The 24,658-nt window shown below is 42.4% G+C and overlaps 2 protein-coding genes across 2 annotated transcripts in view; both read right to left on the reverse strand.

The window, feature by feature from the left end:
- sptb (spectrin, beta, erythrocytic) overlaps positions 1-8,120 on the reverse strand; it is a 52,170-nt gene extending 44,050 nt beyond the window's left edge. Inside the window, exons 1-2 of the mRNA XM_069662065.1 lie at positions 7,880-8,120; positions 2,735-2,997 (exon numbers count right to left, since the gene is read on the reverse strand). Of these exons, the coding sequence (XP_069518166.1) occupies positions 2,735-2,882 (148 nt within the window). The 5' untranslated portion in view covers positions 2,883-2,997; positions 7,880-8,120. The remainder of the gene's footprint in view (positions 1-2,734; positions 2,998-7,879) is intronic.
- A 2,246-nt stretch (positions 8,121-10,366) lies between these two features.
- stard9 (StAR-related lipid transfer (START) domain containing 9) overlaps positions 10,367-24,658 on the reverse strand; it is a 42,691-nt gene continuing 28,399 nt past the window's right edge. Inside the window, 11 exon segments of the mRNA XM_069661694.1 lie at positions 10,367-11,348; positions 13,768-13,926; positions 14,347-14,426; positions 15,516-15,718; positions 15,830-15,894; positions 16,052-16,218; positions 16,412-16,511; positions 16,694-16,840; positions 17,144-17,382; positions 17,446-17,600; positions 17,709-24,560. Coding sequence (XP_069517795.1) covers positions 11,235-11,348; positions 13,768-13,926; positions 14,347-14,426; positions 15,516-15,718; positions 15,830-15,894; positions 16,052-16,218; positions 16,412-16,511; positions 16,694-16,840; positions 17,144-17,382; positions 17,446-17,600; positions 17,709-24,560 — 8,281 coding nt within the window. The 3' untranslated portion in view covers positions 10,367-11,234.

The raw sequence follows: 24,658 nt of genomic DNA on the forward strand, positions 1-24,658 counted from the left end.
TGGCACTGTTGTGATTTCCTGTGCCAATACTCTGACATAAAACCACCCATCTCAATGTAGTCTTTTTTTAGGTTTATGTAATGAACAGTGTAAATGGTTGGATATTCAATATGCTGTGTATATGCTTTGAAGGCATGCTGGGGGCATAATTCAGAGTTCACAAGCTGTAAATAAGAAGCAGTCGTCATTCACAGCCTCTCTCCTCTCCTGACTCTCCCCTCACTTTCCTCCGCTCTCTCTCTCCCTCTCTCTCTCTCTCTCTCTCTCTAACAGGAAACACTGATTGCATTACAGAAACATCAGTGCAGCAGCACTCTAACACAATATCACAAACACCCACACAGAAGCCTTCATCGCTTAAAGAGACAGAAAGATGCAGCAAGTAAAGTGGTGAGAGCACAGCTCGATAAACGGTCTGGACACGACTTTAAATATTTTCGCCCACCCAGATGTAGAGCTCGATATTCAACCTTTTTTTTTATACAGACGGAGAGTTATGTGTGAGAAGCAGCGAGTACAGACAAGTGGCATCAGACGACCCCGACCCTGCCTTTGGCTTTCAACCTGAGGCAAAGTAAATCATGCAGAAGAAGAAAATCTAATAAGAAGAGTTCACAAATATACATTTTTTCTAAGGTTCAGTAAATAACGCACGCCGCTTGGCACTGTGGTTTTAAGCAACCATTACTCAAGCAGGAGTAAATTGTATTTTTGCTGGAGACAATTTTACCTGCAGATTAAGACTCTAATGGGTCTTTACAGCAACAGGAAGTTGTTTCTCGGATTGCCGCTAAATAAAATACAGTTCCCACATTTATAGTACTGAAGGAAATGGTAAATGGACTGTGCTTATATAGCGCTTTTCTAGTGTTTAGACCACTACATGTCACATTCACACACTGATGGCAAAGTGCCAATCACCAATCAGGATCTATGCAATTTGGGATAATTTGGGGTTCAGTGTCTTGTCCAAGGACACCTCGACATGTGACTGTAGCAGTCAGGGATCGAACCACCAACCTTCCAGTTGAGGGACGACCGACTCTACCACTGAGCCACAGCCGCCCCAGGACCTTGTCACCCATTGCGACAGCGTGGCTCCTTGATGTTGTGTTGATGGCACGGAGGAATATGCCAATCAGGTTTTGGCTACACAGGCAATGGCAGTGATTTGTTATCACTACGAACATCAGCAGACTTATCCTGTTAGGATTATGTCAGATTATTTTTTAAGATTTTTATTTGTAGGACAGCTGAAGAGAGACAGGAAATGTGGGGAGTAGAGAACGGGGGATGACGTGCACCAAACGATCGGCAGGCCGGGAGGTGAGCCTGCGATCAGTGCCTCAAGGGACTGCAGCCTCTGTACATGGAGTGCCTGCTACCAACAGAGCTAAACCAGCGCCCTGAGGATAATGTCTTTCAATCAAATTATTTTTCTACTGTAGCGTTTTGTATCAGTAAACTTTGGCGTCATACTCTCACCTGTATAAACAACATTTAACAAAAATCTTGTGCTACCCCAAGAGTGTTGCCAGATGTACGATAACTATCGTATTTGTACGATATTTTTGCCCTCTGTACCATGTAGGATCAATAATGCCAAATAACGCAGACTGTCTGATAATTTTGCCCTTTCAAAGAAACCCACAATAACAGCTCAGCGATGCATCCGTCACTCATCGGATCTCGGTGTGAGCGCGGCTTGCAAGCAGCTTCTCAGAAAGTGCGAGGGTTTATGCAGGGATGTGTGGCTATTTCAAAAACAGCACTGAGCTTGTGGCACAGCTGAAAGAGTTTCAGGAGTTCTGTCATGTTGAGCCTCATAAACTTCTTAAACCATCACAGACCCGCTGGCTCTCTCTGCACCAAGATGTCAAGCGAATGTGCGCAGTGGGACGCCAACCAGTGTAGGTATGGTCCTTCTGTTTTGAAGGGTCATAACGGAAAGATTGCCGTCTTGCTCAAAAGGACGGGACCACCGTGTTGTTACCTTAATATGGTGCACAGGACATTTTCTGTAATTCAGTGTGGTATTTTGACCCTTTCTCTTTTTTGTTTGATCATTTTAAAGCTGCAGTACCATCTTACTGTATTTTCAGTCCGGCAACACTGCACCCCAACAGTGCGTCCTCCAGAGAGCAGAATCCATGTCTTACCACCTTGTGGCTGACCTCTCTTGTATCCACAGCTTAACAGAAATAAACATAGTGTGACCCTCAGCTCCCCTTTTTCTGTTACGCTTCCTCCCACCTCAGAAACACCGCTATTTAAAACCCCCCAGCAGCCGCCCCACAGGTGGGTCACAGCCTACCAGCTTAGCCAGAAATGCCAGAGATGTGCGCTATGGAGGGCAGACAGGCAGGGCAGCTGTCCAGAACGGTCTGACAGTGGACATCCAGGGAATGTGCAAGTGATCCCGGCTACTTGCAGAGGGTGCAGAGCAGAGTGAGGGCTCAGCTGCTGGGGGTGTGTGACACCAGGAGACACACGCACACACACAAAGAAACACAATAACACCTGTGGGACTCTAGCTGAGAGATCTGGAGTAAAATAATGGATCACCTGCAGCACGATTTCTGACTGAATCTGTGTGAAGGTCAGTGAAAGTCAAACACACGCCCATTATAGCACTTCACTCCACCCGCACTCTAAAAAAAGAAAGTCATCTAAAAAATTCTGTCACACAAACGCCTCTGAGAGGACGCCGCCTGTTTACTATGCGCGCACTCACCTGCGAGGGCCTTGATGCGGGAGCGCTCAAACAGCCGGGCAGAGCTGTTGTCATTGTCGAGCTCCTCGTCGGCGAGGTCGAAGCGGGTGTTGATGCGGCTGTACTGCTGCGTGATCTCCGCATTGTCAAAGTCTGTGGTGGAAGTCATGGCGGTGGCCAGCGTGGCGAGCGGGCGCGGGGACGGCAGCAGGCGTCCTCAGGTGGTCTGGGGTGTGTGTGGGGGGAATGAGTGGAGGGGAGGAACGTTGAAGAGTGGAGGATGTCTGAAACAGAGGGGAGAGACAGGCAGCGGAGGTGTTATCATGACTGATTATGATGATTAACGGGGGGTCAGCACGTGTAAGACTGGAAATGAGACTACATTAATAATAAAACCAGAAATCAGCACAAGCAGAGGACAAAGAGGCTCAAAGCGCTTCACACTCAAAGATGTGTTTTGCTTAATGTTATGTCACTTGACCTTCATTATGCAGAATGATGTACGAGCAGTTTTGAATGAATAAAGTGTCTCTGCAGGCAGGACATATACTTACACCTGGCATTATAATGTAATTTGGCACTTTGTAGAAATATTAAAGGTATATTTCCACACAGAAATCTAGTCAGTAATTGCTCTGACACTGGCCCCATGCTCAGGCTCCTGTGCACCTCATAATCTCCATTTTGTGCGAGTCACTTAGCTCGCCTGTCGCCCCGCAGTGTGTCTGCGAGTCTATTCTTTGTGTGTGGAATGGCGGGTTGAAGGGTAACCGCTCAGATAGCTCTATCTGTGTGCAGCATAGCTCTCTTATCACGCTTCACAGGGGGAGGGGAACCCCTCTGTACCGCAGAACATGACGAAACCCACTTTTGAATGATGCAGCTCACGTAGTTCAAACTGCGAGTGTGTGCGTGTGTGTGGGTTTGTGAGTTTCTGTTGGCAGGTATTTGTGAGCATGAAGGGATGTGAGGCAGGGAATCCAACTTGTACAAAAACAGGAAGAAAGGTACATGTGTCCTTACGTGGCCTTAAAATGCATACAACAATTGCATCAATTTGGGGTTTAATATAAAACTAGAAACTAGAGATAAGACTTTTTTTTTTTTTTTTTCAATGTTGGAAAATTAATAAGAAAATTTAACCCTAAAATGTACCTTATTTTTTAATGCACCAGTAAAAATAAAGCAATATAATCATATTAATTAAGACAACAGCAGAAGCCGTTTTGCTTATATACTGTAGCATGCATTATACTTAGTTACTGTTCATCATTGCAGACACAACTTCACAATGTGGCCACCTCTCTGGTGCATGTAGCAAAGAGGCCCTCAGTGCTGCACAATGCTGGCATCCTAACAGGTCTCCCTGCGTCTCCTGCTCTGTATCAGTCCCCTGCAGACAGCAGTTATCAGTCTGGGGATGCTCCACCCACAGCTGGGGATCCCGTTATCACCTCACACACAACCTGGACAGGACTACTGCACAACCATATTACACACTGTACAAACCCGTATCCACAAACCGTCAGCTGTATACCAAACCTTTAATCGTGTCGAAGGACTGTTTGACTGAGCTGACAGACACGAGCTGCAGCAAATTAAGTGGGCGAGCTGAGAGTCAGTGGTGCTGTACCGGGCTCCGTTTAGAAGCTGTTTAAAGGCAAGCTGGCCTCCTTATAGACAGTCCTGTGACCCAGAGTTCAGTGCCTGCCACAGCCAGTGTCTGTCTGTCAGTAGTGAGATGTCCTCTTGTGGTGTCCTTGAACAAGAGACAGAACTCTTACATACCTGCTCACTCACAGCAGGTCACCCTGTCAGCTACAAGCTTCAGTAGTGCAGAATGAAAGTCGAAAACTCCCAAACAACACGCATCACTGCTAAAAAGTGCCTGGATACGACTTTAGCTGTGAGGTGTTTGGGCTGTCAACAGACCCATTACACTGTAACAGACTGCTGTGCAGAATCATCACTCTAAACTACGTGTCCATCAGAGATGCCGCTCTAAACATTTCTCTTTATCCACTACAGCAAATTGTAATCTTGAAGACCTCAGTTTCAAGTGTGAGTGACGTCCACTCTTGTAACTGTTGTAACTCTTGATTTTCCTCGCTTTCCTTTTTAGACTGTTTGCCTTCATCTGAGCGTCCAATTTGTTTCTTTTTCTTTGGATTTTCACTTATTTTTGAAGTTGTATCTGTCGATCGATCTTTGTTTGTTCAGCGATAGTAGATTACAGTTTACTCGCAACACTCGCAGAGAGCGGAAAAGCAGCCGCTTAGCTCCGCCTACCCTCTCTGGCAGACCAACCACTGCTGGGTGATGGAAAACGCATCACTAACTGGGCATCACTTGTGATTCTTTCCGCAAACGCACCAGACACCCAGTCTGTAATACTGCAAATGCAAAGGCTTTCATCAGTGGGCCATACGCTCAATCACCATTGTGTTACCTCATTTGGTGATAGATGGTGACTTAACAGACATTTACTTAAATGGAAATCTTCGAGATTGTCACTTTAACGTCCAAATAATGGAAAACAACAAGTCTGCAGCCATGCTTGCAGCTTCTTGAGTCTGCATTGAGGCACATCAATACTTTGAGAAGGTAAACTTTCAGCTGTTTGGAGGTAATTCACGCTCGCTACGCCGACATAATCTGTGGCTAATTTGTTACATACAAGACCATGAATGTCACCAGAGGACTTGTTAGGGTCATGAAACATTTCATGACACGGCTACAAAAAACAAAACAAGAAAAAAATCGAATTACACAGTCCCTGAGTTCTTGAAATTGCATGTTACATCCGAGAGCCAAAGTATTCCTGTGTCTCAGTTCAGTTCAGTTACGTCACTTACAGAGAAACGATCTAAGTGCACTAGCAGTGTTATCATCGTGAGGTATTTGGCATAAACTAGACATAAAGTTTACACAGATATCAAGTCTTTTTATATTAATGGCCACTCCTGATAAGATAAATTACATAATACTTAAACAGCCCTTTGTATATCTTTCTATCAAACACAGAAGATTAAGTCCTCAGCGTACACGGTCCAGTAAACACAACCTTTTTCAAAGCTGCACATTGTGATCTGATGAGTTAGGCGCGCTGGATAGTTTCTCTAAAGTTGTATAAATGTCAAGACGGATGATTAAAATGTCGCCTGGAATTTCTCCAAATATTCAATCGTGCTTTTCTAAAGAAAATATTACATCTACTTTGAACAGAACTCGTGTTGCTGTGGAAGTTTCTCGGGGTGTTTTCTCTACAGTTTTGTAAAAATGGATAAAAAGGTGTGAATGAGATTTTCACTCTTGAGATTTGCTGAGTAAGAACATACACAAAACAGCCTCTTGTTTGGGAGGTGTGAAATAGCTTTTCTTTTATAACTTTTCCCCTGCTTGTGAGTTTTTAATTAAGTGCGCCCGTTTTCCTCCTTTGCTGCTACTGCAGAACAACATCGTAAACAAGCATGTACAATGTAAACATCAAATCAGCACCTGCAGGATGAGTAATAACCCTGCAAACCATGCTCCCAGCTGTAAGTAAACTCCTCGCCTATGCACTCTGAGAGGTAGAAAAACACATTAGCTGGCTATAGCGAGAACATTATTCTGAGCAGCTTGGAGTCAGATGGAGAGGATGAAATAAGAGAAGGGTGTGGTGAAAATGTGGGGGACCTACAGCGTGCTTGAAACTGTAGCAGCAGCGGCAGCAGCTGGCCTGAGGAGACGGAGGCCTGCGGTCCAGCAGAGAGTAAATCTGAGACATAAACACAAAGTGGACAGAGATCAATAAGGAAGGAGAAGATGTAGGAGGGGATGGGTACTGGATTGAGCGACTGCCGACATCTACAGCTTTCACTTTCTCCTTAAACTGAAAATATCCTCACAGAACAAACTACTACTGTTGTGTTTTAACAAGATATGAGGATTAACAGAGGGGATATTGAGCATATAAGAACACCGTGTTCAGCATAATCCATACTGTATGGATTATGTACACAAGCTGTGAAAAAGTTCTACTGTTGTGGTCAATATTGTGACTGTAAACACACTGAGCCTGATCTTGTGAGAGGTTTTAAGGAATCAATAGTAAACTATTCCCGGGGTGTGTTTACGCTAAAGTCCCTGCTCGTCCAGACATGGCGACACATGCTTGTCCTTTTAAGGACAATGTTTCTATTACTCAAGGAATATTTCATGTCTTCGTTTGAGAGAGAGAGGAGCCACAGCACTGTTTTCAGTCAAGCAAGGGCAATTTTGGGACGTAGTCAGCTTCAGGTTGACATCAGTGGTGGAAGAAACTGAGTACATTTACTTTTGTACAATTTTAAGGAACTTTTAAAAGAATATTTCCATTTAATGCTGATTATTTTGAAATGGCAACTGAATTATTTGGCGACAAGCTTCTTCACAGATTAAGATTTCACATACAAAAACACGACAGGTTTATATATTATGACATTGTTGTAGTTTAAATTTAAAGTAGATTAACAAAAGTATATAAAAAATACTGAATACATAAACTATCTCCATCTTGACAACTACAATAGTAAAGTGCTGCTTACACATGATAGCATCAGTAATAACATAAAATAATATAGGCTAAGTACTTTCACGTTGACACGTTACATGTTGCAAATTGTGTACTTTAGAGTGATTCTTCATTCAGGACTTTTATATGTCATAGAGTATCTTTTTTTAGAGCAGTACTTCAGTAAAGCATGTAAATACTTTCCTAATCACACTTCCACATTGGAGACAAGTTTTAAAGAGCGCACTTCTGCACGCGCAGCCATGCGCAGTGACGTCAGTGTGCGCACTTTTAACGGCCCACTACTGGCTGCTCCCAGTCAGATAACAAACTGATAACTGAAACATTTTCCGGCGTATAACTTTATTTTTACCTAAAAACTTTAACAACTTTAATAATAAAGCACTTTAATCTAAAATCAATGATTGGTCAACGTAATTAAACGACGTCATTATTTAATATGGCAGCCTGTTACAACAGGTGGTTTGGAGGTAACTTTAGCTTAACTTCGAACAAAGACAGTATTTGAAGGGGAAAGAGACCCGTTAAATGACCGCCAACATTAAGTACTTGTCTAAACATGAATAGCAACGACCAAACTAGCTCTTCCTTCAAGTCCAACTACTACTTACTTGTTTCTGGATGTTCTGCTGTTCAAAAGTGTTTATCTTGAAGCTTCTCCCTGCTAATAAACCAATTATAATCCCATTGAAGCAGCGGGGTCCTGGTCAGTGCGGACGTTGGTCTCCACAGCGCGAGGAGGGCACGGGGGACGAGGGAAAGGGGCTGTAGGCGCCGCGCGCTCCACGGTCATTCCCGAAAGCCAGCGTCTGACCCACCCTGCAGGGTTAAAAATAAAGTGGGCGCATCCAGTACATGATCTGTGCGCGAGCAGGGACGGACATTCCTGACAAGAGCCGGTGACTCTAAATGGCAGAGACACTTCTGATCTCCCGTGCACCCCCCCACCCCACTCCACTCCACCCCGCCCAGACTCGGCTCTAATCGCACTCACAACACCAACCCACCCACCAGGACCCTTTCAGAAATGTCACCTCCACTGCTGCCTCTGGGTGCCGTTCACATGCTGCAGAGTGAAGGGAGGTCTGGACAAGTCCTGGAAAAAGATCCTCACATTACAAGGATGTCCAACACCTGTCAGATAATGTGAAACCAAGTCCATTTACTACTACAGTAATTACTTTGATGTATTTACTTCAATATTTTCATTTTTGCTACTTTATACTTCTAATCTACTACATACAAAGGGACTTTTATGTTTACTTTATAAGGCACTACAATCATATGACAGACATAGTTGATTTTTTTTTTAACATTACCAAGGCCAACATTGAATCACTTAAGATAAATAATGCCCTGTAATAAATAGGACACAGAAATGAATCTGTTTAACCCATTTGTGTTGAAAATAGATAGTTTCAGAATTTACAAGAAGTTACATAATGGGGTTATAATCATTACTGAGGGGTCAATTAATAAAAAGGTGTTAAGGGCTCAGACAAAGGGCTGGGATAAAACAGAGAGGTACAAAAAGTGTTGGAATTGCTTCACTAGATCACCTCAGCTGGCAGCCGCAAAACAGGCTGCAACATAATCTTTGCAGGCAATACCAATTGTCCACTAAAAGTACTTGTTTTTTCCTCTGCAGGGCTCAGATTGGGGACTTCTGTGTCAAATTGTTAAAGAAACGAAAAAGACAAAGCAAGCATTCAATGTCAGATTTTGGTGCTTCACAGTTTTTGATATCTACAAACACATTTAAATCAGCACAAAAGATAATGTTAATAATCGGGCCTACTTAGACTGGGGACTGGTAACACAGCTCTGGTAACTGCAAATGATTAAATGAAGCAATTAAAGGTTCTGATAAACTGTTAACCCTTGCAGAGGATTCTGGGTAAAAACAATCACATAAACAGATGATAAAAATTAAATGGAAAACCACATTTCAAGTAAATATGTTGTATTGTAAAAAATGGTCAAACAAACGGGCCAAACAACATCTTTTTTGCAACAAGAAGAAGTGTTTATAATAAAATACATTTACAACACAGCATCAAACATAAATAAGCTTTTTACACAATGACATGTGCCCTTAAAATATATAGATAGATAGACATAGAAAAAGAAATCAGTACAAAAAGTGGTCACTATGTTCCTTCACTCTGAGTCTTCAGTATTTTTTGCTTTCTCTTTGGTTCCCCAGGGAACGTCTTAAGTCACAAACTGAGCGCTGCAGCTGCAGTGCCAAAACACTCCTGAACCTTCAGTTACTGTAAATAATATGGCTTCATATCCGGATACAGCTGACCCAGCTTTGACTGACAACAGTCCTGCCTTTGATTCAGCTTCTGCATAGTTTCAACACTGTACAAAGTAAAAACAAAAGCCATTTTTAAAATGTAACATTAGCGGATGCATTAATAGTTTTGTGCAACACATAACTGGGCTTTGCTTATAAAAAAACCACACAAATATAAAAGACATTCAACAGCATTTCAAACAGAAGGCACTAGAAACAATTTAAAAACAGCCCCAGAAACAGGTGAGAACAAAAGGCCTTAAAACTCAGCTTATGCAGATTTGGGGTACCTTACTGTGTCCATTTTACAGTGAAATAAAAAGGGAGGTCAGAGGTCAGGGTCATCTGCAGAGCATCATCCCTGGTATCTAAAGTATCTCGCTCAAGGACACTTCAGCAGGCGTGATGTCTGATGACAAGAGGGCTTGAACAAGAGAGCTTTTGTTGAAAACCGATCTGCCTACTTGCCCTTTGACCTCTTTTATTCAAAAAGTTCTTGACTTCTTAACTCACCACCTCCGCTATGCAACAAAATTATTTTACTACAAAGTGCTGCTGAGTGGTTTTAAGATTGTGACACAGATGAAAGGATACATTACAAGTAAAGGCTGAAGAGTAACAAAATAATTCTTTCAATTTCTTTCAATACAGCACATTCCTGTCCGACACATAGCTTAGGGACTGTAGGAAAATTACTTAATAGTAGGCTGAGCCTTATTATATTCCACTTTATCACAGCAAGGCACTCCCTGTGTTTTTAAATGTTTTCTTTAAAACTTTAAAAAGTTGCATTTATGTAACCATTAGCTATATAACTGAGGAAGGCTGAAAAAATACAACAACAGGCTGACTTTCAGACCTGCAACCTTTTCTGACCCACTATCCCCAACTTATTTTCATAGAGTTGCATTTTTTTGCTGCACGGCTGTTTAAGGACATTTGAAGTTCATGTTTTTACAGAATTAAGGTCTTTGAGTGGTTAAAATATACAGTGCCTGAGGAAATATGTTATTATGTAACAAACAAATAATAATCAATGCTCAATCTCTCTTCATATTGTCCCCTCATCACCTAAACTGCCAAAACAGTTTGAAACAAATCTGGAACAAATTGATATAACTTGTTTATCGTCTTATTCTGAGGTGTATTGACATGTTGGAAAATAACATCCACAGGTAACCTTGTTGTACCTGTTGACTCTTTAACCAAATTTTAAAAGTTCTTAAGTCATGTGGCTTTTGAACTTTAAAATATTTGGCTGTCTACGTTCAATATGGTAGAAATCAACTGACTTTATTCCATTAGTTGTATCATTCGATAAGATGTCGAAACTTTGAAGCTTTGCTGCCTTGGTTAATTAATAATTAAGCTAAATGTGTCATTCCAAGTCGCTCCCTAACACTTCTTATCAATCTTTGGTAAAATAGGATTCTGATTGTTACAAGCGTTCATGTACATTACAAATATAAAAATACAATATGTCAATATCTTATAAAAAAAATACCTTCATACAAAAAAGCTGCTTCAACTTTGTAACAGGGAATCAATGTAACAGTGCTCTAAGAATAAAAAATCAAGTAAATAGTTTTCAGGTGCAAATTGAAAATATAGACTCACTCCCTGCTGGAGACAGTTTAGTCTAAGTGCTCACTGCTAATGTGTCTTCATCCCGGCAATTTACAAGAGAGGAAGACGTCAAGGTCAGCGATGACAGCTGCCTGTCTTCTGGCTACAGTGTTCAACAGTCGCTGAGGAAACGATGGAGTTCCAAGGTCCACCTGGAGAAGAACAAAATGTTATTGCAAAGACAAACACCCTAACATGTAGTAGGACTAAAACACTGTGATGTACTGCATATAAGATTTTATGTTTTTAACTGCTTTAGCAAAGCAGTTCACTTTCCAGTTCTGCACCCACAATCCTCAGGGCCAACTGACTCTAAATCCAGAGCTGACTCGAGCCGACCTGTTAATATGTCCCACGAACCGACCTGTGATTAAACAGTCTCTCACTTTAAAGGTTTTTTTTTTTACCTGAGAAATTAGAAACATTTGAAACGTGTCCTAATCATAATGTACCATAGCCTATTTGACTAAATCTATCCGTGTTCAATCAATTATGTTGCTTCTCACTACGCTGACTTTTAATTATTTAGCTGGGATCTCTGAATTATAATTCCAGCTGAGGAAAAGTCTGTACATTGCTGAAGGATCAGTGCAGTGACATTAGTTTACCAGATATGAATGAAGGGGTCAAAGATTCTGTTGTAGGCTTTCAAAATAAAAAATAATCCTAGCACACTGTAAAACCTAAAAGTCTATATTAATAAAAGTTAGTTAACTCAATCCTCAAAGAAATTTGCAGTAACTCAAAAATGATAATTGTGGTACTTGCGCATTCATTTTGAGTGATACTAATTTTTGGAACACTTTATTGATCACAGTTAGTTACATTATCTTATTTAGTCTAAGAAGTGCGGTAGTTGGCAGCCTATGGTAACATTGATTGTTGTAAGGGTGGCGGCTGCAATAGTGAACATGACGGTGCATGTTCGTTGAAAAAATTAAAAGAAAACATTTTACATAAAAACATGAATGTAAAATATTAACAGCAACTAAATCCAATGTAATGAGGTGTGTCTCCTTTGTCCAAGTGAGTGTTAACATCTGACATTGCTTTGAGGACACTGGGTCACATGACATGGAAGCTATTGGGAAATAAAACCCACATTAATTTCTATCTACAAATATTAATCTAAAACAGTAGTTCTCAACTGGTCTAGCCTCAGGACCCACCACCACCTCCTTAATGATGAATTGCAACCCACATTTTTTAACCAGTCAAATTTATTTAATTAAAACCTGTGCAGATTGCATTACAAGAACATATTCCCTCTACAGTTAATTTAATTAGCAGCCTTTGTTCAACAGAAATAAACTGAAAAAGTTCAACATAAAGGCAACAACTGTCAGACTCGTCAAGTTTCAAGAATGTAACTGCAGCTGGGATTGCCCAATCAGTGGATACATGAAGTGTGAATAAACTACACTTCTACTGCACGCACTTCATAGGAAACCCATGTCCTTCAAAATAAAAGCGCAGCGTAGACTTTTTGCCACAACTTTTTTTTTTCCCAAGCACACTTCTCACTGAAAACAGCTCCACGACACACTTTTGGGTCCCGGCCCACCAGTTGAGAACCATGGATCTAAAATATTAACAGCAATAAACTCCAATGAGGTGTGTCTTATTTGTCCAAGTGAGTATTAGCATCTGGCATTCATTTGAGGACAGTGGGTCACATGACATGGATGATATGGAAGCTATTGAAAAAAAACTATAAATGTTTTTATAAATGTTTTAAAAGTGCGTGTTATACACTGAATTTTACGGTATTTGTTTTGTGTTAATGTAACTTAAAAGGTTTAAGGTAATCGGTTTCCTCAATTGAAATGAGTCGACACAGGAGAGTTTTTAGTTGAGATAAACAAAGTTCAAATACTCACTAATTTTAGGTTCATACACTGAATGGAATGGGTACTGTTTATTTAATGTATTTAAGTTACCTTAACAATAAATAAAAGAGTTAAGTTTCCTCAAATGGTTTTATCAGGTTTTACAGTGTACTTGGAAACATTAAGTGCTCACATCTTTGAAGAAGTAAAGAATGTTCATTCTAAACACATAATCATTTCACATGACTTGACAGTTAAGTTCTTTTACTGACTTTCCCCAAGTAAACTTAACTTAATCGAATTTACAGTGCAGGATGATTAGGTTTAATGATATTCGTTGCTTTAGATGTTAAAAATATTAAACACCCATTTATGTGTCTCATTTCCCCAAGCCTCCAACAAAAATACAACTTTGTGCATATCAGATTTTTTTATAAATCATGCATTACATTTGATTAAATGCAAGAACTGCGATTGCATGGTTGAGTGTTTATGATTGATAACTAAGGGGTAATGGCAGCTGGGTTGAAATTGTATTCAGCACTTTTACATCCACACTGTTGAGGTCAAAGAGGAGCGGGTTTTCCCCCCCAAATCTATGTCAGGGGCATTTTCCACTCAGTGCTTTGAAAAACTCCACATCATTCAGAGAGGATTACTGCCATCTATGATTAACCAAAACATCTCTCAACAACTGTTAACCGACTGCATTTAAAATGTGTCTAGAGCAACCATATCTCACCTGTAGCAGGTAGATGACCCTGGTGACTTCCTGTCCATCACGTCTGACAGGCTGCAGGACCCAGCAACTGGGCATCATCTCCCCTCGGACGGCGTCCACACTAGGACGAGGCAGAGACTCCTCGAACACAGACTGCATTGCCAGCACGTACCGGCCACCCTGGGGCAGAGAGGAAGGAGAAGAGAAAAGAAAGGAATGATGAATAAAACAGGAAGTGTAGATATTTCAACAGCCAAAAGGCTACTGTAGACTGACACTGATAACAAACAGCTGACAGGGTTTACATCCATACGTCTGGGTCAGTGTTGTTTATGCTCAGCTCTGTCTCTGCGAGCATGAGTCGTGTCTACACAGCTGGTTCTACATTTTATGGATAAAACACCATGTCACACTGTTTGTCACAACTTGGTTTTAATTACAAAAGACAGCTTCCACACTATATAATAGTAAATGGCATTTTCTCCATCAAACTACAGCATGATATTGTTTACAACTGTGCCGAAAATGCTCAATGGAGCTGATACAAGGGAGACACAGTAATCACCAGAAGCAGCTGGTTGATTTTGCAGCTGTGCTTACCTGTTTGGACTCAGTGCTGATGCAGCAGAAGTCTCGCGGCTGGCTGAGGTGGCAGGTGGACGGATCTGTTAGTATGTACACTACATGGAAAAACACAGAGAGAATGTGCAAGTAGGAAAACATGGTTAATGACAACCTGGAAATAAAAGAAAATACAACAGAACCAAGGCAAGGGAACAGAGACAAAATAAAGCTTTTGATCGGAGCAGAGCAGATGTAGTAAGAGGGTCCAAATGGTGTAATAAAGGTTTTACTGCGACATACTGCAGGTGCGAGAATGGAGTTGGTCATACAATACAATAATCTAGCAAGGCAGTGATTTATGAGACTGTGTACTTTACTGTGCTAAACATAGCTAATGTATGCTGACAAATCATCTGATGTAAACACATTTTGAGGGTCCATAAGCACCTTGCAAAAATATAATAAAGCTCTGCAGCATAGACAGAAGTATAAATATTTTCTTTATATTCCTGCAAAAATATAAATACTTTTTGCAAAGTAAACTCTTCCTTCACATGACACTCCCATTGCAAATGAAAACTGCAACGGTCATTGGTTTGGATCTTTTTCTAATGTTTCAGGTGCTGTTGGTTGACAATAACTAACACAAGGGATTTTACAAAATGTGCCTACTACATCTTTAAGATATCACATTGTAAATGTAATCTCACATTCCAGCTACTCTGTATTAACCATAGGGGGAGAAAGTATTTTGATCCTTTAATTTAACCACAATGTAAAATACTACGTTACAATTAAAGGCACTGCATCCAAAATTACACCTATGTAGAAGCACATAACTATATCAAAAGTATAAGTTGTCAGTGCAAACAATATGTAACATATGACCGAGTAATATATGTTTATTTTCAATTATTACAATTAATTTTTAAGTAGCACATACTGCCACGTCAACAAATATTTCGACTTCGTCAGCTGATTGTTTCTTTTCGGTAAAATCCATCCAGATTTTTCAAGTAACTAGTAACTTAATGTGTCATAAAAATGTGGTGTGATGAAATGGCATTGAAAGAAACACTTCAGTAAAGTCGATCAACATCTTCTACATATCTCGTGACTACATTTACTTTGTTGCATTCCTCCACTCTTATGTTAATGTACAGAAACCATATGAGGATGTTAACTAAGCAGACATGATAGCTCACCCAGCTGAGTGCTGTCATCTAGTGGTCGAGTCCAGACTGAACGGATTGACTGATTATACATGTGGCTCTTGGACAGCTGGCAGATAACGTTCCACAGACTGTCCAGGGGTCTGTCCAGCTCCCCGGCCCCCAGAAAACCATGGACAGATGGGCTGGAGGAGGGCTTGTAGTAAGCCTGGACGCCACGTTCTTCTCCCTGATATCTGAAAAAACACAGTTAACACATTAGCAGCAACTTCAGTGGACTGAAGTTAAGTTGATCGATCTCAGCAAACTTTTTTGGAAAGTTTATTATATGGAACTACTGATCGCACCTCCAGCCGGCTGTGGCTTTTCCTTTCAGCAGGTTGCTTAAGTCACCAGAAGAAGCTAGTCGCACCTGAGAAGAAAGGAGTTCACAATTGAACCTAATGTAAAAGCGTCAATTACAACGTAGAGGATCAGTAAAATGTTTTGTGCAGAGCAGCAACATTTAATGGCCTAACAACAAAGAAATGGTCAGGTATATCTTTAAATCAGCTGTTAAGTTAAGTTACCTCAGCCAGAGCTCTACCGAGGAGACTGGATGTAATATCCTGATAGGTTGTGGATAGAGAAGAGGAGGAGCCAAAGGAGGCGGTGCGTTGGCGTGGACAAGTTGTTGGTGATGGAGATGATGTCATCAGGGGCTCAAACCCAATAACAGGAGGCTCAAGACGGACATCTAGAAAAAGACACGTTAACATGAAATTTCAATACAGAAAAAAAGTCACTTTAGCAACTTTTTTCTAACGTATAAAGAACCATATAGTTTCTCCATTTAAAATAATATAAATGTTTCTTTGTTTCTGAGCATTTTTCAGCGAACTGTTTTGCCCTCATCTGCTTCTGTTTGTGAATCCCAGTCGTGTTCTTACCGTGGGCAGACAGCCAAACTCTCTGAGTCTTCACACTTTGAGGACCGCATATAGGAGGTCGTGTCCTGACCTTCAGCCCTTCATCCTGGAACCCTGTGATCTGAACAAAACAACAACAACCAAACAATTACCCTCTGTGGTGCTCATTCAAAAAGAACATTCAAAGAAGTACATAGAAAAGATCTATTTGCACGATAAACATTCAACTTTATTTCTTTCATTTCCGCTCTTATTTCAGTTCTTTTATCTCAGTCATATAAATCAACTCTAATGAGTACTAACCTGTCCACTCAGAAGTGGTCTGTTGCCTTGCTGTAGCTGGCAAGGGTTGCCGCTGTTATACCCTGAAGTTGGCCCTGAGGAAAGGCTCAGGCTGGATCCAGTGCACAAGGTGCTGTTACTGATTCTTGTCCGATGCCTCAGGTCATCCTGCCCCACACAGGAACAAGGGAGATAACAGAAATATAACTGTGCGTACTTAAATTAAATATCATGTTTTAACCATGATCATTTGTTTTAACCTGATTTATTGGCAAGTGTGCTTGAATCTTATAAAACCAGAGGCAACAAAAGTGAATTATTATTTTAATCAGAAATGATCGGGGCTGACAAAACAATTTCACAAAAATCAACTAGTTGCAGCCTTAATCTGATGCTTTCAGTGATTACACTAAAACATAGAAACTACTTATTACTCTTAAGCTATGATACTGCAAAGACACAAATACTGACCTTGACCTCCTGAGACTGGGCCTGCTGCTGAAGCCTCCTCTTCTCCTGCTCCGTCCTCTCTCGCAGTCGTTCTCGGGCCTTTGCAATCTCCGTCCTGGCCTCCTCCCGGGCTCGTCCGTAGTCCCGCAGCAGCTGCTCGATGTCAGACGGACACTGGCCCTCTGGTATTCTGTTATGTAGATCATTTAGTGAGTTGCAATTAAATCAATTCTTTAATGTTTTTTCAAACTTTTTCAACGCTAAACCTTAAAACATGCATGAAATAAGGTAGTGTGAATTCTGTTTGGCTCTTGTGACGGAACAAGTATCTTACCTGGTGGCAGACACCTTGGAGGAGGAAACGGCCTCTTGGGGAGAGGAGCGAGGATGTTTGCTGGGACTCAGACTACGAGCTCTGCGGCAAGTCTGGAGACGGTCCTCCCTCTCCTGCCTCAAACCCTCGATACTCCTGCGATGTCTGAAAGGAAAGATTTAAGAGATAGAAAATATATATCAGTGTTGAAATTACATTTTAAGACTATTTCATTCTGTCAAAATCAAGATAATTTATAACTTGTATCCTCACCTATCATACAGCTGCTGTTTGGTAGGCGCAGAGGTCGCTGGCTCCAGCTCCTCTCTGGACCTCGGTGACAGCAACTTTAACAGCGTATCCGTCTCTCCCAGGCCGTAATGTAGTTTAGCCTCAGTGAGCTCCACAGTCAGCGGCGTCGAGTTCATGCTGATGTTGACAGTCGCCATCACCTGCTCTCTCTCTTGTCTCAGCCTCTCTATCTCTCTCGTCCTTCTTATGCTCTGCCCCACAGACTCCACATTTGAGCCATAACTCTCCATCTCACCCCACTCAGCGCAGGTTCTGCTCTTGTTGTGGTCTTTGGTCAGAAATGTGGCTAGTTTGTTGGAGGGCTTTGATTGCTGGTGGCTGATGCCTGACCAGTTGGTGAACTTGTTGTGCATGGGAAGGTCCTCTGGGAAAATCTGTTTGTCCTGACGCGGGGAAACGCTGGTGACAGGTTCAATGTTCACAAGGACGTCTGTGTTGCACTCGCTGGGTGCCAGTGACACCATATCATCCTCTTGAAGCTGAACAGCCCTGTTGCAAAGCGGGGATGAAATATAGGAATCTATGCAAAAATCTACAGACTCAACTGCAGGTCTTGCGCAGCTTGTGGTTTTTCCATGTCGACCGTTTTGCACATCAGTCGGCCGTAATATGGGAGAGATTTGGTCCGGCGTAGGTCGACCTTCTGTTGAAGTCGTAGACTCCTGAGAGGTCATCTGCCATTTGGATCCTGTGCCTTTATTGGTTAGATTTCTACTGCTGGTGTCTGTATATCTCTCCAAGGATGAGCCTAGGCTTAAGGAGCACTTATGCGAGTCTTTCGGGCTTGAGCAACTCATATCACTCGACTTTTCAAGTGATACAGATTCTGATTTACAAGAGGAAACGTCACAATTCTGTCCGGGCATCTGATCATCCTGTGAAACAGTGCATGCTGACTGTTTGCCCGATGGCACAGTAATGCTGTCTTTATCAGAATTACCATTCTGGGACTTTGAAGAATTACGTGTAGATTGGTTTACTCTCTGCTTCAAGCGTAACCTTGCTGCCACGGTCAGTATGGGAGATGATGCACGGTCTGTGTATGTAGCTTGTTTCAGGTCATTTCTCACAGAGGTGCTGAGATTTTCTTGGTTTTTTGATGATCTGCGGATGATTTCAGATATTGCAACACTTTGATGGCACAGAGCCTCAGGCGTGCTTTGCTTTGAGAGTCTAGAAGAAGCGGATCTTACACGTCTTTGACTTTCACCAGCAATCTTCAAAGGAGGTGTTTTTAAAGGGCCATTCTCTGATTGTGAGGCAGACCTTTGTGCTGCAGCAGAGCTGTTACACATCAGGTCGGGCATGCTCTGCATCTTTTCATCCGTGTCAGTCTTACTCTTCACCACACAGTGTACGTTCTTTTCTTGAGACACACTGACAACTTCAGAACCGATCACTTTGACTATCACATTGACTTCATGAGATCTGGGCGTTTCATTGGGCGTTTGATGGACAGTGACTTCCCTCTTGGCTGGTGTTGAAGGTCTTTCTGTCTGGATTCCAACGTCTACCGCTGTTTGAGTTGAGCTGTCTCGCGTGGTGCAATCATTAGACTCGCTGTAAGAGACGCTGATATTTGACAAGTTGACACTCCGACTCTGACTGGACTTGAGGGCCTCGCCTGTCCTCATTCCCTGGACGTCCCCCAGCAGGTCTGAGGTGCTGTCAATCAGCTTCGAAATGTGAGCTGACATGCTTTCCATACTGGCCCATGTTGGAGATTCTTTAATGTCCACTTTGGTCATCTGTGCTGCAGGTACATCCGTTTTACTCCTTTTGTGGCGCTCTTTCCTCTTCGGAGCACCATCACTGTTACCAATGTTTACTGTATGAAGGCCACGCTCAGTTTGGGTGCCATGTTCACACATCCTCCTTCTTTGGGCCTGTTTTTTGCTTGCCTTAGACTCTTGCTCAGACGAGTACACAAACATAATTTCATCCACCTGACTGGAGTTGTTCCCAACACCAACAGGAACCTCATGACTTGATCTGACAGTTGCTTTAAGATTCGCTAGACGATTGGTTTCAACAGATGCCTGCTCAGAGGAGTGAGATGTTTTGATCACTTGGACCTTATAATCCTCCATACTGCTCAGCGTGCTGGAGAGCCCCTTGTTGGTGGCATAAGTGCTCAGATGGGAATTGAAAGGCGAGTTCTGCCCGTTCAAACCATTATCAACACTGCAGCATCTCGTGATTCGTTTCTCGGTGCTGTTCAAAAGTGGAGATTTACAGGATAGGTCAGCAGCACTTCCAAATGCCGGGTTCTTATAGCAGTGTTGGTTTGAGTCATCTCCTTGCCATTGGTGAACAAAAGGGTTGATGTCACTGGAGGCAAAATGCATAGGGGAGTCCTGAGCCTTGAGTGGATGTTCTGCTTCACCTTGCTGTGCATACGGGAGGATGCCTTCTGCAATCGTCTTTGGTGACATTGCTTGAAGAGAGAACAAGCGCCTTTTTTGGCAGCAATTTTCACTTTTAACTTGTGTTTCTGCAGTGTTCATGGATTTGCTTGTTGACACTGTAGAAGAAATATCTGCGTTGATGCTTCTAGCAGGTCTGGCTTCTTGTTTGGCAATACTCTGATGTCCAAGTTTCACAAATTTAGGTGAGAGCTGGCTGTATAGCACTCCGGTGGTTTTTTCATCCTCCTCTTCCTCATCCGATGACTTAAGAGAAGACTCAGAAGAAGAGGTAGGATGAGTCTGGATCGTAGACCTTCTGAACCTCTTAAACTTTGCCTTTTTAGACGTAAGAGTGGAGTTAGCCTGTTTATCACCAGATGTGTTGAGCTGAACTTGTCTTGACATCACAGATCCATAGCAGCTTGTATTTCTGATGACATTTCCCTGCTGTATTTCAGGATGTGGCTGCATTGAACCGGAAATACTTGACTCAGATCGGTGGACAAATGTCCCTTTGTCCTTTATCATTACACAAACTTGTTCGCTGTCAATTTGAGTATCCTTATCAACTTTGCACAGTGAATTTGATACACGTTGGCAGTCGCAATTCTTATTGACCGCAGAAGTCTGAGCCAAGTTATCTGAACGAGTCTGTTGAGAGATGTGTGGATCCGGTGCTGGGATACAATGTTTACCTCCTGTTGTGTTGTCTGTTTCACCATTTCTAACAGGGGTAAGAGCAAAGCCTTTCACAGGGGAACTGTCGTTAGTGTGTTGGTTTTTGTTGCTTTGATCCCCTCCATCAGATAATAATTGTATTGTTCCAGATGAGTCCGGACTATTTTGGAGTTCCTGAATCATCCTAGGCAAGTTTTGATTGCACGAGTGACTGTGTTTCTCTTCAACACTTGATACAGCTTCCATACTGAAATCCTTCACATGATTACAGCCACAGTTTTCTTTTGTGTCACCACTGGTTGAAGGTGTTTCGCAGTGTATTTGGTGAAGTTGGGTGAAATGAGGATTCACAATGGCGGCATCCAAACCACTTTGGGTTCCCACTTCATTAGAGCATGTATCCTTGACGAGGGGATTACAATAAGATCTTACCTTTTGTCCATCTGAACTCTTCATTGTTTGAAATAAAGCATCTTTCTCCACATCGTTTCCTTGTGAATCAATGCATTTTCTTGCTGAAGAGGAGTCACTCATTGAGGACAAACTAAATGTTCCCAAAGTTTGGTTGGCAGAGTGCTCAGAGTCGCTGTTTACCGTCAGATTTGATTGGGTGCCATTTATGGCAGAGGAGTTTTGGAAAACCCAATGAGTAATTGCTGTGTTGTTTGATATTGCGTCAGACAACGTACGACCATGGTCAATGTTCTGTGATACCTCAGTAGATTTAGGCATGTTGCTTTCATGGATAGTCCTTGATACAGTTGGCAGATCTGATACGTGGTGCTCACTTTTGTCCACAACTATTTCACTTGTCCTTTCTATTGAAATGGGTTCACCAAGGATTGCTTCCTCTTTGGCGTGATCACTCATGTGACCTCTTGTCTCTTTTTCCATCCATCTGTTTTGGTCAATATTACAGCCAAATTGACATACAGATGATAAGGTATTCAGGCTTTGACTCATGCCTTTCCTGTCAACACTGGTCCCATTCAATGACAATCTCATGTGCTCTTTCACCACTTCTGAGATTCTAAGGTCAATGGCACTACAAATTGCATCAGACTTGCTTGTGTGTTTTCTACTTTCTTGATGTTTTCTGGGGTAATCAATTTGGCATTCAGTTCCTTTTGTTTCTGTAGGTACTTCTTTTATTGCTACACCAACCGTTTCAACTGGTTTCCTCTCCCCCACAGAGGAACCACTCTGAGAACTATTGTCAACACATTCAAAGTCCTCGAAGATCTGACAACTCAGCCCAGGTTTCCTGATCATTAGATCAGAAACTGGCGATGCCACTGAAGACATCGCGTCCTGTATTTTGCTGCCATCAACACAAATTGAATTATATTCAGGGCTGTCAGCTCCCGTAGATGAATGTTCCCCTTTTGAGTCACCGGTGTTATTATTATCATCAGGCCAAATTTCTTCCTGTCTGCCAACTGGTGTAAGGCTCAAAGTTAGCAACTCTTTGCGGTTGCTCCTTTTTGGAATTTTCAGGCTGCCCATGAAAGAATCCTGCTGGTCTTTGTTCCTCTTCCTGGAATTTTTACAAGCCGATTTAACAAGCTCCTGCTGTAGTGTAATGTACGGCTCAGTGCCTTTGGTTTCAACTTTGTCCAGTGTTTTGTCTCTTGTCAAAAAATTGGTATTCCCAAAGTCGTGTTGCTGGACATTTTTCAACCTTTCTGTTGGATGATCTAGACTGCATAGTAATTCAACTTCAGTGGACGGTTTGAAGGCACGTGAAGCATCAGACATCTTGCTGAGCACTTCACACTGGCTAATGGGACTTGAAGAGTGATGCATTACTGACTGACACCCAGACACACACATTTCAGTGGCAGAGGACATCGTAACATCAGCAACCACAATGTCAGGTACATCGGTGAATACCTGACACAGTTTGACTTGTGACGCTTGTTGTTTAGAGTGGTGGACCTCAGTGGGTGACAAACACATGGTTTGATTCAAGGTCGGTAAGGATGCTGGACTTTTGTTGCTGCTGAAGTCTAAAGTATCAGTAGCAGCCTTCCTTACGTTGTTTATTTGGCCCTCTGATTGCTCCACACAACATTCTTCATCCTTCAGGGCTAAAGCTGTTAGAATTTGAGGGTCTTGAGAATCGAATGTTTCTGATGTTCCCCTTGAATTTTCATTGCCGTGTTCCTGCACTGTTACATTTACACCCTCAGTGCTGGTAGACGTTAAGCTACAGCTTCTACGTTCACTCTGAGAGTCAGAGATGTTGGTATTGGTTGGACTGGGACCGCTGCTGCTGCTCTCTACATCTCTGAACATCATTTTCCTTTGGAAAGGCAGAGAATCTCTGGGAATCCTGGGACTGTCTGCTGCATCGGTGGAAGACCAGGCATCAGTGAGCACCAGCATGTTTTCTGGCTCCCTCACGCTGCAGCTGCTCAGGGAGCGTGGGCTGCTGGTCGAGGTTGCGTGAATGTTCCCAAAGTCCTCAATCAATTTATGTACAGTGTCTCTGCCTCTGGAATCTGCCACTAATGGGATTTGGAAGGGAGGCTCCCTGATTGCACCACAGTGTCTTGACTGCTGGGAGCCTTGTTGGCCACAATGCGACTCTGCTGGGATGACCTGAGGTTTGTGACAGCTGTTCAAGTCTAAACTGATCTCTGCTGTTCTATTGAGCTGAATGAATGAATGGGAGCAATCTGTAACCATTGAGTAAGTTGGCACCACTGTTTGGCTTAACCGCTCCACTGTTGAGTATTTCCCACTGCTCTCCATAGCCAATGAATCCTTAGACATCTGACTGTCTTCGCTCTCAGCTTCACTCTGAGCTTCTTCCTCGTGTCTCAGCTGCTCTGCCAGGGCTGTCACATAAGCAGAGGACAGGGAATCAAGAGAGAAAAGGCTCTCACAGTCTGATGTTCCTTCATTCCTGTCTTCTTGCTCTTCCTCCCATCCACTCAATCCCTGCTGGTTCTCAACCCATCTGCTGGTTTTGTCCATAAGAGCCTCTGTACTATGCCACCGCCTCTGTCTACAATCCTCAAACAGAATCCTTTGGTCAAGCTCCTCACACGAAACAGCTGTTTTAACAGCACACTTGCTTTGGCGCATCTTGGTATCTTTAAGGCCCTGCTCTTTTTTTTGTTGTCTCCAGTAAAATTTGCTTGCTATCCTCCCAAGAGTTTTGGGTCCTCGCCCTCCATTCGCACCTGATGGTGGTTTTTTAAACACTTTGGACAGAGCTGTTTTTAACCTGGGCCCCACAGAACGAGAGAGAGTCTTCCTGATGGTTTCAAGTCCATTGTTACCAGCGTTGGGTTGTGTTATCTCATTCATGAAAGGGTGAATCTGGGAACTGGGTGCGCTATTTTTTAGTCCTTGTATGTTTTCTTTGCTGACTGGATGCAAAGTCGTTCCAACTGGGGACTTTAGACCAACGGTTGAGTTCTGATCTGATCTGTTTTTAAAAGACAGGTCTCGGTTTGGCAGCAGAGGCTTTCTCTCTGGTCGTTCCCGGCAGGGTTGAGCTCTAGGTTCGTCTTTGACAGTTTGTCGGATGTTTTCAGAGGAGCTTACTCTACTGCGGCAGGCTTGACTCTGTCCTGAGAAGAGCGTACCGGAACAACTCTGGGTTCTTTCCCGAGGAAGACACTCATCCGAAACCCACTTCCTGCTGCCAATGGAATCAGAGGTCGAAGAGGAATTTGAGGTCAGTTCTGTGGATCTGTTCCTCTTGAGGAAGTGTCTGTCAACGAAAGAAAAAAGTACAATAAATTAGGATCAATGTTTGGGAAAAGATCTCTATATTGGAAGAGGAAACCTCAAAACAGTGAAGAATTTGGG

This window comes from Semicossyphus pulcher, unplaced genomic scaffold (genome assembly GCF_022749685.1).
Source record: "Semicossyphus pulcher isolate SPU_LCO1_2020_fin unplaced genomic scaffold, fSemPul1.0.p SCAF_14, whole genome shotgun sequence".
Taxonomy (NCBI): Eukaryota; Metazoa; Chordata; class Actinopteri; order Labriformes; family Labridae; genus Semicossyphus; species Semicossyphus pulcher.